The 16,803-nt window shown below is 45.1% G+C and overlaps 1 protein-coding gene across 2 annotated transcripts in view; it reads left to right on the top strand.

Moving 5' to 3' along the window:
• Positions 1-6,680: 6,680 nt before the first annotated feature.
• USP7 (ubiquitin specific peptidase 7) overlaps positions 6,681-16,803 on the top strand; it is a 162,538-nt gene continuing 152,415 nt past the window's right edge. The window contains exon 1 of one of the 2 annotated variants that reach the window (XM_075011292.1): positions 6,681-7,425. In XM_075011292.1, the coding sequence (XP_074867393.1) occupies positions 7,353-7,425 (73 nt within the window). In that variant the 5' untranslated portion in view covers positions 6,681-7,352. The remainder of the gene's footprint in view (positions 7,426-16,803) is intronic. The other variant, XM_075011291.1, reaches the window with a different exon arrangement.

Genomic DNA, 16,803 nt, shown 5'->3' with positions numbered 1-16,803 from the left:
GAGACTGTGCTGCAGGAGGCTCATGTCGTCCTGCAGTCAGCACACTCTCAGCTTCCTACCCCAATCCCTGTCTGCACAGCCCCTATTGCGAAATATCTATTTTGGAATAGGTGCTATAACTTATAGAATGAAGTTTGCCAAATTCAAAATAAGCCATCTGCTATCTCAAAATTATTGAATGCTTGAAAAGATATTTCAGAGTAGCTGATGTTATTCCAAAATAACTTTGCTGTGTAGGCACACCCCAAGGGGTTGACATGGTCAGAACAATAGGCTAAGAGGATTTTATGTTGGCAGTACTATTTTGAATGGACCTGAGGTGAGCAAGATAGGTTTCTATATGTAAAACTGTGGATATCAGGTTCGTCTGGTCAATTCATTATTAGTACTCCAAGTATAGAAAAAAGTTGAACAACACTGTAATCCCCGAGTAATTTGAAAGTGTACAAAAAAGGCCCTTGCTGTGCAATTATTTCATAAATGCATTTGAGATGTTTTAATTCCATTCTTATAGATTGGCTGTTCATAGACATTTATAAAGGGGTGGGTTTCACTTAACCTTTTGACTTAATTTAACTTAATTTTTTCATAAAAGTATAGTACGTTTTACAATACTTTGCATTTTGAATCTGTAAACTATAATTTCCTAAAGAAACAATTTATTTCAAATTCAGTTTCCTAGGGGGAAGGGAACATAACTTTGATATTCACATTTTACTGAACTAGTGATATAGATAAGGTAGCTACTTCCAGTTTAACAGGAACTTTCCTGCCTCTAGCCCCATATTTCCCACAAGGTTTTCTGTTAACCTATTTTGCATTTATTCTGCTTTTGTAGAATAGTGGGAGGCAGTAACATCTAAAAAAACATGTAAAATGACACAGTAAAATGTCACCTTTCTGAGTGTTCCTCTTCTTACCTAAGACTCTCAGGAGTTAGGTAGGTGTCCTCTCTGAACTTCTCTGAAGAAGGAGGAGCAAAGGCATTTTGGTTCAAATGCCTCTAAGAACAATGATTGCCTTGAAAGAACTCAAATTCAGAGAAGCTATGGTATGTGAAAGACCATTTTTAAAATCATGCATTTTTCTTAATAAGGTATTATGAGAAGTTGATTGTCTTTTTATTATGGTGAGTTGTTTTTCCTTTCTTTTGGGTCTTGTCTACTAACAGATATCCATGCAACCACATGAATGTAGGAGAAATGTGTTCCTTGTATTGGGAGTCAATGGAGGAATGAAAGTGTCAGAAATCTGTGCTAGTGAAAGATTTGGTAGATGAGACTAGAAAACATCGACAAGGGGTATCTTTGGTTTCTGGGAAGCAAAGGCAAGTAGAAGAAAGGGTGGCAGTAACAAAGGACTTTCTATAAACTATCAAAGTTGCAGACAGATTAAAACACTAAGGCTATGTCTACACAGCGCTCCGCCCAGCGCTGCTGCCAGCAGAGCTATGCAAAATGAGCTTCCCAGGATTGCAAATGGCATGTCATTTGCATACTCCTGAAGCTCATTACCATAGCTCTGCAAGAGTTTGGCATTGGCAGAAGGAAGTGCCAGCACTGCAGAGTGCATGTGGATATGACTCTGCCAGCTAAATCCCCCTCTGTTGCCAGTCCCTTATACCTTATGAGGGGCTACAGTAATGAGCTTTGGGAGTATGCGAATGGCACACCATTTGCAATCCTAAGAAGCTCATTTTGCATAGCTCTGCCAGCAGCAGCACTAGATGGAGCACCGTGTAGACCCAGCCTAAGTATCTATAGAGGAGCTCTCACCTACAGCTCCTTCCTGTGAGCTTGAGTCCAAATGTGTAGACCTTTAGAGTATGCTTTCATCTTGGTATTGAGATAAATCTGAGAATATTTTTCCCTCTAATTGATATTTGGGGGCAAGGGACGGGGAGAAGTCACAGGGTGAGTTGGAATCTATTACCAGACAAAGCCAACTGGCAAATAATTTAATTATTGTTTTCAAAAAAGTCTGTGAAGCACTAAACCTCAATTCTTGAACTACAGCCCAGCCAGAGGAACGAAGTTGGGTGTTGGGTAAAAATACCATACTGGGTAAAACCAATGGTAAGTCTAACTCAGCATCTTCTCTTTCAATGAAGACCACTGCCAGATGCTTCAAAGAGAATGAACAGGGCAATGATCAAGTGATCCATCCCATTGTTCAGTCACAACGTCTAGCAGCCAGATGTTTAGGAATATACCCAGAGCATGGGACTGCATCCTTGACCTTCTTAGCTCATAGCCATAAATATACTTATCCTCTACAAACATATCTAATTCTTTTCTAAATTCGGTTACACTTTTGGCCTTGACAGCATTCCCAGCAGCATCCACAGGTTCATTGTACATTGCGTGAAGTACTTCCTTTTATTTGTTTTAAACCTGCTGCATGTTTTCATTTGGTGCCCCTAGATTTTATGCGGTGTGAAGAGGTAAATAACACTTCCATATTCATCTTGTCCACAGCATTCAAAATTTTATAGAACTCTTGTTATTCTCCATTAGTCACCTATTTTCTAAGGTGAACAGTCCCATCTCTGCTCATATTAAAGTTGTTTCACCTCTCTAATAATTTTTGTTTCACTTTTCTGAATCTTTTCCAATTCTAATATACCTTTTTTGAGATGGGGTGATCATATCTGCATGCAATATGCACTGTATAGGTAAACTATGTATTTATATAGTGTCATAGTATTTTCTGTATTATTATCCCTTTCCTAATGGTTCCCAACATTATGGCTATGTCTACACTTAATAAAAACTTCGAAATAGCCATGCTAATGGCTAAATCAAAGAACGCTAATGAGGCGCTGAAAGGATCAGCTGATAGAAATAAGGGGATTTTGATGTTGATGGGGTCCTTTTCGAAAAGGACCCCCATGTAGACGAACCGCGGGTGAGCAAACTGCGGCACTTTCGAAGTGCCACGGCTGGTGGCACGCTAATGAGGTGCTGAATATGAATTAGCATGGCCATTTCGAAGTTTTTAGTAAGTGAATATTCAGCACCTCATTAGCATTAGGATGCTTCCAGCCACGGCACTTTGAAAGCACCTTTCGAAATCCCCTTATCCCGCTCACTGACCAGAATAAGGCGAAAAGGACCCCCGTGTAGCTGCGCCGAGCCGCACGCTTTCGAAGCACCACAGACGGAAGCATCCTGATGCTAATGAGGTGCTGAATATTCAATTCAGTGCCTCATTAATAATCTTCGAAATGGCAATTAGCATGGCTATTTTGAAGATTTGTGCCTGTGTAGACACACCCTATGTGTCTTTTGACTGCTGCTGCACACTGAGTAGATGTTTTCAGGGAATTATCCACAACTCCAAGGTCTGTTCCTTGAGTGTTAGCAGCAAAATTAGAACACATTATTGAATTTGATCTGCTATTTCATTGCCCAAACAGCCAGTTTGGGGGCATCCTTGCATTTTTGCATTGAGCTTTGGATAACTATTTTGAGTAATTTCGCATCAGCTTCAAATGTTGCTACCTCCTTGTTCACCTGATTTTCCAGATAATTTCTGATTATGTTGAACAGCACTGGTCCTGCTACAGATTTTAGGGGGATCCCACTATTTACCTCTCTATATAGTGAAAACTGACCATTTATCCCTAACTTTTCTCTCCAAACTTTTAACCAGTTACTGATGCACAAGATCTTCTTTCTTATCCCATGACTTTCTTTGCCTAAGAGTTCTTGGTGTGGGACCTTGACAAGAGCTTTCTGCATGTCCAAGTATACTAAATCAACTGCCTTTCTCTTGTCCACATGCATGCTGACTCTCTCAAAGAATTCTTCTATATTAGTGAGGCATGATATCCCTTTACAAACCCTGACTTGACACTTCCCCAACACATCATATTCCTTGATGTGTCTGATAATTCTGTTCTTACCTACAGCTTCAAACAATTTTCCTGGTACTGGTTAAATGTTTTGGCTTGTATTCACCTATGGAGGTTTATTTGTTTATTTATATTTAAATCATTATTATATCAGCTATCCTCAAGTCTGCAAACCCAGAGGCTAATTGAAGTGATGTTACATGTCACAGTTAGAACTAGTTACAAAAGTTGGACATACATAAATCCATACAGCTGGATCAAATTCACGTGAGGGTGCTAAAGGAGATGGCTGAGGGAGTTGCAGAGCCATTGGCCATTATCTTTAAAAACTCACAGTGATCAGGGGAGGTCCTGGACAGTTGGAAAAAGGCAAATGCAGCACCCATCTTTAAAAAAGGGATGAAAGAGAATCCAGGGAACAACAGAACAGGCAGCCTCACTTCAGTCCCTGGAAAAATCATGGAGGGGATCCTTAAGGAATTCATTATGAAGCACCTGGAGGAGAGGAAAGTGATCAGGAATAGTCAACATGGATTCACCAAGGGCAAGTCACACCTGACCAACGTGATTGCCTTCTATGACAAGATAACTGGCTCAGTGGATATGGGAATGGCGGAGCATGTAATATACCTTCATTTTAGAAAAGCTTTTGATACAGGCTCTCATGGTATCCTAGCAAGCTGGTTAAATTTGCAGATGACACTAAACTAGGAAGAGAAGTTCATATGCTGGAGCCGTGGGGAGACTTAGACAAATTGGAGGATTGGGCCAAAAGAAATCTGATGTGGTTCGACAGGGACAAATGCAGAGTCATGAACTTAAGATGGAGGAATCCCAAGCACTGCTATAAGCTGGGAACTGACTGGCTAAGCAGCAGTTCTACAGAAAGGGATCTGGGGATTGCAGTGGATGAGAAGCTGGATATGAGCCAACTGTGCCCATGTAGCCAAGAAATCTAATGGCATACTGGGGTGCGTAATTAGGAGCACTGACAGCAGATCAAGGGAAGTGACTATTCCCCTTCACTCGGCACTGGTGAGGCCACACATGAAGTATTGCATCCAATTCTGCACCCCTCCCCCATTATAGAAAGGATGTGGATGCACTGAGAGAGTCCAGTGAAGGGCAACACAAATGATTAGGGGGGTGGAACATCAGACCTATGAGGAGAGCCTCTGGGATTTAGACTTATTAAGTCTGCAGAAGAGAACAGTGATGGGAGATTTTGATAGCAGCCTGGAGGGTGGTTCCCAAGAAGATGGAGAGACAGAACCAGGAGCAATGGTCTCAAGTTGTGCTGGGGGAAGTCTAGGTTGGATTTTAGGAAAACCTATTTCACTAGGGCTACGTCTACATGTGAAGCCTACATCGAAGTAGCCTATTTCGATGTGGCGACATCGAAATAGGCTATTTCAATGAATAACATCTACATGTCCTCCAGGGCTGGCAACGTCAATGTTCAACATCGACGTTGCGCAGCACCACATCGAAATAGGCGCTGCGAGGCAACATCTACACGCCAAAGTAGCACACATTGAAATAAGGGTGCCAGGCACAGCTGCAGACACGGTCACAGGGAGGACTCAACAGCAAGCCGCTCCCTTAAAGGGCCCCTCCCAGACACAGTTGCACTAAACAACACAAGATACACAGAGCTGACAACTGGTTGCAGACCCTGTGCATGCAGCATGGATCCCCAGCTGCCACAGCAGCAGCCAGAAGCCCTGGGCTAAGGGCTGCTGCACACGGTGACCATAGAGCCCCGCAGGGGCTGGAGAGAGAGCGTCTCTCAACCCCTCAGCTGATGGCCGCCATGGAGGACCCTGCTATTTCGAAGTTGCGGGACGCACAACGACTATACGGTCCCTACTTCAACGTTGAACGTCGAAGTAGGGCGCTATTCCCATCCCCTCATGGGGTTAGCAGCTTCGATGTCTCGCCGCCTAACGTCGATGTTAACATCGAAATAGCTCCCAACGCGTGTAGCCGTGACGGGCGCTATTTCGAAGTTAGCGCCGCTACTTCGAAGTAGCATGCACATGTAGACACGGCTTAGGAGAGTGGTGAAGCTCTGGAATGGGTTTCCTAGAAGATTTTACCACCTCCCTTTTGTAGAGGTCTTTAAGTCGTGGTTTGACAAAGCCTGGGCTGGGATAATTTAGTTAGGACTGGTCCTGCTTTCAGAAGGGGATTGGACTCCATGACCTGAGGCCTCTTCCAGCTCCAAGGTCACAGACCTGGGCTAGCCAGTGCTTGGCAGGAGACACAGACAATTGCAGAGCAATGTTCAAGCATGGGTCTGCTAAACCCAGGGTTGTGAGTTCAGCCCTTGAGGGGGGTCATTTAGGAATTGGGGAGACTAGAGTTAAAAGAGAAACGTCAGGGCTGGTGGTAGGCCCTGCGGTGAGGGCAGGGGACTGAACTCCATGACCTCCCCAGGTCCCTTCCAGCTCTATGCGATAGGAATAGGTCTCTTTCCGGCAGGTAAAGCAAAAGGAGGAGCCGCAGCCAGATCTGTTCTTCTCACTGCCGCTTTCTTGCCCCCGGCCTGTTTGCGGGAGGGCCAGGGCCGCCGGGGAGGGGGCTCTGGCAAGCGCTGCGCAGCACAGAGGCTCCTTGGGAGCAGCTGCACAGCCCCAGACGAGGGCCCGTCCTTCCTGCGAGCCACAAGCCACCGTTCTCGTCCGGGGCCGCGGGACGCCTAGGCCGGATCGGGGCTCTCGGCCAAGGAGGCCCTAGCCGGGAGCAGGCGCTGCGGGGCAGAGGCAGCGGGCGGTGCAGCGCCTCTGCCCGTGTGGAGGCCCTGTAACTCCTCCCCCGCTGCAGCCTCCTGTGGCGGCGGCTGCGGCCCGGCGCTGCTCCCCCTCCCCGGCTGCCTGAGCGCCGCTGCCCCCCATGCGGATGTGACATTTCACGGCGCTACCGCGGCCGCCATTTTGAGAGACAGAGAGAGGCAGAGGGAAGCCCTGGCGCCGGCTACGCTCCCCATCGAGGCGGCAGTGGACCGGCAGCTGCGGCAGCGGCAGCGGCGAGCCGGGCGCAGGCGGCAGGGAGGCCAGCAGGCCGGGAGCCCGGCCCCAGCCTCGAGCGAGCGGCTTCCCAGGGAGCCGGGGGCCCGCGGCGCCTCCCCAGCTCTCACCGCAGCAGGCAGAGCCGGCGGGGGAGGGGGACGCGCCGGGCCCTAGCTCCCGATCTCTCGGCCCCGAGGAAGCCGCCGCCCCGGTCGGTTCCCTCCTCCCCACCCCGCCCCCCGCCCGGTGCCGCCGCCGCCGAGATTGGGCGAATCGCGAGCAAATACGTGCGCGTCTCGCTGCCTCCTCCGGCCGCCCGCTCCCTGCCCGCCGGAGCCCAGCCGCAGCCCCCCGAGGCTGGTGCCCAGGCCCCGCCGCTGCCCAGGCCCCACCGCCCCTCCGCCCTCTGTCCGCCCCACACAGGCCTGCAGCCCCCCGCAGGAAAGGCCCAGGCCGCCGCCGCGGAGCCAGAGCCCCAGCCCGACATGAACCACCACCAGCAGCACCAGAAGCCCGGGGAGCAGCAGCTGAGCGAGCCCGAGGACATGGAGATGGAAGGTAAAGAGTGGCCGGAGCGGGCACCGCAGGCGGCCCCGGCTCCCTTCCGCCGGCCCGGGGTCGCCCCCATCCTCTTCCCTGGCCCCCCGCGCGCCTCCAGGTGTTGGCCCTGCTAACACGCCCCCTTTGCCTCTCGGCTCGCCTGTGCTGCCGGGCTCGCCTGTGCCCTGCGGGCGGCAGCGGGGCCGGGCCGGGGCCTGCAGTGGGGCTCCGCGGGCGGGCGAGAGGCGTTACTCGGGGGCGGTGTGGGCTCTGGCTGGGGCTGCAGGGCCGCAGGGCCAGTGTGCTGAGGTACAGGGGAGGGGCCGCTGTGCCCCCAAGGACCCCTCGTAGCCCGGGGGGGAGTACCGGGTTCACGGCTGATGGGGGGGCCGGGCAGACAGAGGCGTCCCGGCTGCGGCTTCCCAGGGAGCCTCGGGCCGGGCTCTGGAAGGGGTGGTAGGTCGCGGGACGAGGGGTGCGTAGCGCTCCCGCGTGGGGCGGGCGGGGCGGGGCGAAGGGCCCGTAGCTTTGGGGCTCTCCCCGCGGTTGCGTCGGGCGCTGGGGTTCGTTGTCCCCCCGAGGAGCGAGCCCTGGACGGGGAGCGTCCTTCGCGCGCCCGGAGCAGGGCCGGCCTGCCTGGCGGCGGGGGAGGGTCGGGTCGGAGCAGCGCTGGCGTGGGGCGGGAAGGGGGCCGGTTTGTTTTCTCTCGAGTGAGGCTTTCCCCGGTAGGCGAGTGATGAGCGGGGGCCGGGCCTGGCGCTGGCCGCCTCCATGGGCCGCGTTCTCCGCGCAGGCCTTAGTGGCGCCCCTCCCCCCGCGTGGATCCGACCCGCGTGGTTCTGCAGCCGCCCGCCCCGCGGGTGCTGGGCGTGAGAGCCGCGCGGCAGGGCCCTGCAGCCCTGCCATTGTATCTGCACACCGCCTGCCACGCGCGACGCTCGCCATTTTTAATTGGGCTCTGATCTAGGGTTATTTACAGAAAAGGCACCAGGACCGGGCCGAGCTCGGGGTCTGTGACCGTGCGTAGTTCTCAGTTCCTCATGGGCCCCTGAGCTTACACAGTCACGCCATTGCCCAGGGGAGCGTGTTGGAGGGTGCGGTTTCTACATTCCCAGCCTTGTTCTTTCACCCAGACCTGTCTCTTCACAGGGTCCTGTTCCGGCTAAAGTCACCAGTGCCATATGTTGATTGGGGTGTGGGTTTTTAAAAAAACTAAGGCCTGGATGTCCAAATCTAAACGTGTAAACACTTTATCAGAAACAAATAACGAATTCCAGCCATACTGCTCTTCACTATTTGCATTGTTTATAGAAACAGTTTTTTGTCTTGTTGACAAAAATATAAATTTACCTCAGTACTTCTTAAAGGGTGTCAATCATTATGAATGTAGGTATTCAGATCAACAAAAACAGTCATTAGAGGCCAGTTTAGTTGTGAAATATGCAACAATTGTTTTAGCAAACTTAGTATCTTCTACCATAAAGCATGGATTGCTCCTGTGATTAATAAAGATCTTTCACTGAAAATTGGTCATAGACACTACTTGCTATATTCAATGATGTTCAAGAAAGAATAAGACATCTTTTTCCACAGAATCTGAGATGAAGCACATTATGTGCTATTTCAGTGACTGGTCTTTGGTTAAAATGCCCCAAAACCCTTGTCACCAAATTGCCATGCATGAATTAGATTTTTTTTCTGTGTAACCTTGAGAGATGTGGTGAATTGGGTTGAAAATACCTGTTCACACCTATTTGTGTTTTCATAGACATAACGTCTTGTGTATATTGAGTTGTCCAGCAGAATGTGCAATAGTCTCCAGCCATCAGATTTACTTTCAGTATTCATTTCTAGCCCTTTAGAGTATTGACAGTGATTAATGGTTCTCTGATTTTTGTGGGCTTGATCCTGTAATGCAGCGGGCACTCTGAGGTGCTGAGCACTTTCAGATCCTGTTAAAGTGAATGAGAACAACAAGAAGTCTTGTGGCACCTTATAGACTAACAGATATTTTGGACCATAGGTTTTCGTGGGCAAAGACCCTCTTTGTGGGTCTTTGCCCACGAAAGCTTATGCTCCAAAATATCTGTTAGTCTATAAGGTGCCACAAGACTTCTTGTTGTTCTCAAAGCTACAGACTAACACGGCTACCTCTCTGATACTTGTTAAAGTGAATGATAAAGGTGTTTGGTACACTGCAGGGTTGACTCCTATAAGCAGTGAGAATAAGTTTCTGTACAGGTAAACTTAAACCTCTTGGTAATCCCACCAACTTTATACTAAGCATCTCCACTTAAAAATTGTGTGCATGTATCACAGTTCTGAAAGCTCAGTGCAGCAGTATTCCAGAAATTTATTCAAGCCCTTTGTAGGCTGGTGACATTCACACCAGTGTAGCTCAAAATGATTTATGTAGGCATACTCATCAGTGTATGAGAGTATGCTGGCTCTAATACAGGTGGATTACGGTTGTAGTTCAGACGTGATTTTAGTTCGCCGGACAGTCACTTATCATGGGTGTGGCCAAGTATCCTTTGATCCCATAAAGTTTGTTTACAGTCACTAGTCTTGGCTCTGTGTTCTGTGCTGTTGTTTAGCTGTAATTTACCTCTACGTGTCTTCTGTGAGCTCAAGAACCAGTTGAAGTGTTGGTAACACTTCTAGACAATATTCACCTCCTGTGGTCTGTCATATACTGTCATTCGGCACTGGTCAGGTCCCAAGGGTGTCAGACTACAGAGGTTCAACTTGTAGAAATTTTAACAGAGATTAGGCTTTACACCTTTCTTGAGTGTCTAATTTTCATGAGAAATGAGTTTAGGTGCGCTAGATCATTTAGTCCTGACTTCACTCCCTTTTTACTGTAAGACATGTAATTGCTTGTGTTCACTTATTTTACTGTAAAGAACTGTGTTCAACCTTCTAATGTATGGGTGTAGATATTTTCTTGGCGAGCTAATAAGTTCTTTGGAAATTAAGAAATTTATTTAAAAAAACCCCATCTCTCAAATCTGACACTGTTTTTGTGCATGGCTGTGTCTACACTTGCATTTCTCTTTGAAGAAGGCATGCAAATGAGGGAAATCAAAAATGCAGATAAGGTGCAGATCTACCTATCTGGTGCCTCATTTGCATATTCTTTCAAAAGAGCTTCTTTCAAAAGAAGAAAAGTCGTGTAGACGTGACTCACTCTTTCGAAAGTAAACCACATCTTTGAAAGAACCCATTTTTAATGGGAAGTAGGGTTCTTTCAAAGATGGCATTTACTTTCAAAAGAGTTGCATCTACACTGCTTTTCTTCCTTTGAAAGAAGCTATTTTGAAAGAATATGCGAATGAGGTGCCAGATATGTAAATCTTCATCATTTACAATTTTGATTTCCCTCATGTGCATGCCTGTTTCAAAAGAGGAATGCAAGTGTAGACACAGTCCATGTGAATCGCCACTCTCCATTGAGCAATCATTAGATTTAGGAATTATGTGAAGAATGTATGATGAAATACTGAATGCACATCTTGACGTTTAAATTATGTGAAGTGTCCTCATGTATTTACTGTAAAGCATCTCTGGACAGTTTTTTAAGTGAATGTAATTACAGACAAAATGATTGAATCAGTGGAATTGAGTTTTGCCATTGTGATTGTGACACTTGGTGGATTATTTCTTTACTTTTTTTTTCCCCTCTCTTTTGTGATCTAGTTAATATCTTATAGGCCATAAAATGTAATATCAGAAATGATAGATTCTGAAAGATCAGATTGTAAAAACTAAATACTAAGAAAAGACTTGTACATTTAAGATAGGAAAGAGGTATAATCTAGTCATCAGGTATGGAAGTAGCAAAAGGAGGCCTTGATAAGGAGTAAGTGTTTATGGGGGCATATGTAATCTATGTAATCAATCCCATTGTAATCTATTTGCCATGTTATATTCAACAGGATGATTCAATATTATGAGTAGGCTTTACTATATGTTCTGGATGCACATAACAATTGATGTTTTTCGTCCTATTTATTATTATGCAATGTAGTTCCTTGCTGAGTTATATATTTTAAATATAGGAATTCTATGGAAAAATAAAAATGCAGTTCAGTAAATGCTGACGTTTTCTGTGTACCTTTTTATAATGACAGTAAATAATGTTTGGGGAGTATATGCAGCTTGACGTGTCATTTAAAATGTGGTTTTCCGTTGCACTCCAAATGAGACTTGAAGTGCTAAATTTCGGGAAAGTTTTGTAAAATCACACAGCAAAGGAAAATCTGAGGTCCTGATGTGTGACTCCTACATAACTTGCTTCCAAGTACTTGGTGCTTATATATAATTCATACATGGCTTTCTCTTAAGAGAATGTTTCACAGTCTAATTGATCTAGAAAATGTTCCTGCTGTAATTTCCATTCCTTTTTTTAAAAATGTCTCCTCACTGTCTCTAGTTACACTCTTGCATGCCACAGAAAATTTCTCTTTGGTGATTCTCTTTGTATGATTGTAGACTATGGAACCCTCCTTAATCCTGTTTAGTCAATTCTAATTGACCATTTTTAATTTTTCCTTATTGTCAGTTACTCTAAATTCCTTATTTTTTGTTGCTTTTCCTTGAAGTTCTTCATATTTGCCTGTTTTGAAGTACTCAACACTGAAAGTAGTATTCCATGTGAGTTCACTCCAAAGTCATTAAGAAGGAGCAGGGAGGGGAAAATTTAGTGTTAGAAGTTGCATCTGCATATGAAACCCAAAATTATATTTTTTAAGGTTGCATCACATTGTAAGTTTACGTGTAATTTGCTGGTTACTATTATGCCTTGATTTTTATCAGTAGTGTGTCTTAGCAGACTTCTGTCTCATATACTATATTTGTAGTGGTTTTCCACATGCATTAGCTTGCATTTTTCAAAGTTATATCCATTTTATTTTTTAGCCATCTTTCTAATATTTATCCTCCATTTAACTTTTTTGCCTTCAGGAGTGTTCTTAATTTCTCCTAATTTAACATCTACATAAATAACGTATGGTTCATTCCACATCCAGTAACGTGGAATTATCTGTGTATGTGGTGGTCCTTGTTTCTGTTAAAGCTCAAGAATAATTTCTTTTGGAATCCTACATCGTGCCATTATTTTTATGGATGGAAAGGACAGAATGGAATTATTTTGAAGCTACTTCGCTCTGCACTTTAGTTGGTCTAAAAGAGTCAATTCAATAGTCCCCTCTGGTTGTCCTCAATATCTGTCCCCCGTACACCCATACACACTCTCTCTCCTACTACTGCCAGCCTGGTAAACTCAGGTTATAAACTTGACCTATTTGTTGGAGTTTATGGGCATTAAATTCAGCTTGTGAACCTGGGTATCTCATATATCCCAGTGTCCTCTTCCCTCCCGCTTTGTAATTTTCCCTAAGATGGGGAATGTTTTGAAATGAGATTACATATAAATGATGGAAGGGAGCAGACGACAAAGTGAAATTAGGTTGCAGGTTTAATAGCAGTGCATCCGTGTCAAGAACCCATCTTAGACCATTGTTCCCCATAAGATAATGCTTAGGGCTCTTCTTGAGGCAGAACCTGGGAAAGTAGTAGGTGTGGTGTTTATGCTTTCAGATGACCACTTCATGCCAGCTAAGTGAAATATATCAAGGTCTTCTCCCAGAGGATGGATATATAGAATCATAGAAGGTTAGGGTTGAAAGAAACCTCACGTGGTCAAGTAGTATAATCCTTCTCTCAGTGCAGGAGCCCAGCATGTGGGCAGTAAAATAGGATAGAGTTGGATTCAGGAATCCTTCTGGGAATGAAAATGTGAAAAACTAATACACTGTGGGATGACAGATACATCTGGCAAAATCTGGGGAAGGAGATGAGAAGAAAAGCAAAATGAACAGCTTAATTTTAAGGGGTGGAGGAGGGTGTTTTCAAAAACTCATTCACCTTTTCTGTCCCCTGTTCCCAGTTGGGTGTGAATCTACCTCATCTTCCTCTCATTTCTAGAGCATTAGCCTACCACAACTGAAATATTCTATGTAAAAAGCACTGTAATCCTGAATATATTTGAAATTGTGATAGCATTTGTGTCTGGCTTCGCTAAATCAGTTTCATAGCTACATAATCGATCATAAAGTAAATCTGTGTAGTACATCCAAACTACAGCAGTGAAACCAGTTTAACCAGTATATGTTATACAACATCACAGTATATTTGTAAGTGATTCAGGAGGCATAAGGGGGGAGTAAATGGGTTTAAAGCTCGTGACTTTTCTATCAGTTTTGTAGTTTCCCATTTTTAAATCATTCTTCACTTTCAGGTAATGTTTTCTGCATGTGGATAAACTTTAAAACTCTGTAGAATTATTGTTTCCTAACTCTGTGTACTTAAGAATTATTATTAACATTTGTGTAGTATTGGAAATGTACTTCATGAACTGCAGGATGCAAAATAAAGAACAATTCATGTGTTTCTTTCAAAAATACTTGTGTTTTTCAAAGATTCAGTCTGCATTAGAACTATATTATCCTGTCACTGATTAATTTCTGTAGTGAGATGGGTATGTTTTCCTCAGAAGTTGGTTTGAGAGGAAAGCAAGGGCTAGGGCATGTTGGTCACTAAAGCAAGCCATTAAATAGGAATCCTTGGCTTTAAAACTTTTGCTGGCTACTTATGTGACTTTATGCTTTGGTGAAATTGTTTCAGTAGTTTGACTGTGTAACTAGTAGCCAGTGTAACAATGAGTAAAGGCGAAGTTTTGCAAGCTGGAGTTATTGCAACAGAATATACAGCTCTTGGTACATTGTTGTAATAGATTATATTTAAACTTTAAGTACTGCTTCTATATTTCTTTATATTAAGTAATTAATATAGGAAATAAACAGTGGAAATTCGCTGTTTTGAATAACCTGTAAGCTTGAAAGAGACTGTTGAAAGTGGGGAGAATCTGTTCTATTTTTCCGTTCAAAAATGCCTTACCTTATTCAACAGATGATTTTGTTTAACTGGAAAAGTTCAGCTTCAACAGAAGTAACAAGCCTTACAACTCTGTAAACATAGCGCACAAAATAAATAAACAAATGAAAAAGGCTGGGGAGGCTCTACTTACTGTCAATATCTACAACAGAGTTGATTGTTTTTCAGGATATAAAAAGCATGTTTAAAAAAGTGATCTTAGTATCAGATTTCTTTCAAAGGTTGTGTATGCTATGGCTATAGATTATACAAAACAAAATTTAAATGTTTGGGACCACCGAAAAGAAACTTAACAAAACAAAACTGTTTCCAGGCTAATTGGAACATTCAGGAAAGTGTTCTTTGGTATTGGATCTCCATGTACTCTGTGTAACATCTCAATTTGTGTATTTCATTGACTTTTGTAAGATATGCCTAATGGTAACTGTAAGCGTATGTAAATTAGAAATGCAAAGATTATTAAAAGGAATTATTCCTTATAAGTTTAATGACATTTCCTAACCTAACTGTTTTTGACATCTAAGAAAGCAGGGTTTTCAGTTTCTTGAAGGTCTGAAGTCTTGGACTCTGTCAGGTTGTATATAGCATGTGTATGCAGCAGGTTTCTTTCAACATTTACTTACTTAGAACGTTGAAATAAGTAATATCGGAAAATTGCATTCACAGAGCAGTGCATTTTGAGCATGTATCCCGCTGTGCCTGGCGTCTTATTTCCTTGCTAGGCATTGTGGGAAGTCAACAGGAAGTGCAAGGTTGCCTGGGAATGAGGACATTTTCCCTTCAACCCCTTCTCTTCCTGGATTCCACCCCCCTCCCCAGTTTCTGATTCCTTTGCCTGCCTATTTAAATTGCCAGGTGTAGCCCAGCTTGCCAGCATCTTCAGGCAGCAGTCATAGATGCTGCATTCCAACAAAATTTAGTGACAGAGCGATCACAGATCTGGGATGCTATGCAGCAGGTGGTGTAGTCAACACACAGTGCAGTGGCCTAATATTGAGCTTTCTCTCCTGGCTGGATGGAGTCAGAGGAGGAGGACGCAGAGGGGAGCTGCAGCCACCTCACGTCCCACGGTCTCTGACTGCAGCATGTGCCTCCTGCTCTGTCACAGGGCCTGTGCACTGTGGACCATTGGTGTTGGGCTAGGGAGACCAGCACGAAGTGGTGGGATTGCATTGTCCTGCATGTGTGGGATGATGAACAGTGTCTGCAAAACTTCTGGATGTGTAAAACCACCTTCCCTGAGCTGTGTGCTGAACTGTCACCAGAACTGTAATGCAAGGACACCCAAATGAGAGCAGCTCTCAGTGGGGAAGCATGTCTCCATTGCTCTGTGAAAGCTGCCTCCCCCAATGGCAACCAGCGGGCAGCTAATCAGTTTGGAGTGGGGAAGTCTACTGTTGTGCCAGTGCTGCTGCAGGTGTGCAGGAGAATCAATCGCATTTTGCCACACCAGATTGTGGCTGGCTTTGCAGAAATGGGGTTCCCTAAATGTGGAGACCAATGGGACTTGTATCCCAATCCTTGCTCTGCCCCCCACACGTTGCCTCAGAATACGTAAGCCATAAGGAATACTTCTCAGTGGTGCTCCAAGTGTTTGTAGATCACTGTGGCCATTTTACAGCCATAAATGCTGGCTGGTCTGGAAAGGTGCATGTTTTCACATGTTTTCAGAAACAGCAATCTGTACTGAAAACTGAAGGAGGGCACTTTCTTTCCAGATAACAAAATAAGCTTTGGGGTTGTGTATGGAAATGCCCATAGTGATCCTAAGGGTCCTTACCTACCTCTCAGAGCCCTGGATCATGAAGCCTTACACTGGGCAGTTAGACAGCAGCAAGGAGTTGTTCAACAACAGGCTCAGCAGATGCCGCGTGGTTATTGAATGCACATTTAGATGCTGAAAGCTAGGTGGAGAAACTTATATGGAAGACTTGACCTCCTTTAGGACCATATTCCTGGGTCTTGGCCATATGTTGTTGCTTTCACAACCTGTAAGGGGGATGCATTTGCTTGTTACTGGAGTGCAGAGCAGAGTCAATGCATTTGAGCAGCCAGACACTTGTGCTGTTGGGTGACCTGTAAGGGGTGGCTATTAATATCAGGAAGGACCTGAGGAACCACTTTGACAATGATAAACACTGAGATTTGTGGGTCTGTGGGCTTGCGTGACACCCTTTCATCCCCCAGCTCCCTGCTACCTGTGTTTCCCCAGATGTAAAAATAAAGGTACTGAACACGCCGTCATGTGTTCTTTAATCAAACTGTTACAATTCATAATACAGCAGCAATGGCATAAGGGTCAGGGTTACTGGAAATAGAGGGGAGAGGGAAAGGATCACAGCTGTCTCAGGGACCAGGTCTCACCGTGTTTGTAGGTGTGGTGTGGTGTCAAGTGGATTGGAAAGGGAAGTAGCAGCAGGCGGGCAATGTCATGCCAGG

The sequence above is a fragment of the Carettochelys insculpta genome, chromosome 16 (genome assembly GCF_033958435.1).
Source record: "Carettochelys insculpta isolate YL-2023 chromosome 16, ASM3395843v1, whole genome shotgun sequence".
Classification (NCBI taxonomy): domain Eukaryota; kingdom Metazoa; phylum Chordata; order Testudines; family Carettochelyidae; genus Carettochelys; species Carettochelys insculpta.
This window is presented reverse-complemented; position numbering and strand designations above follow the sequence as displayed.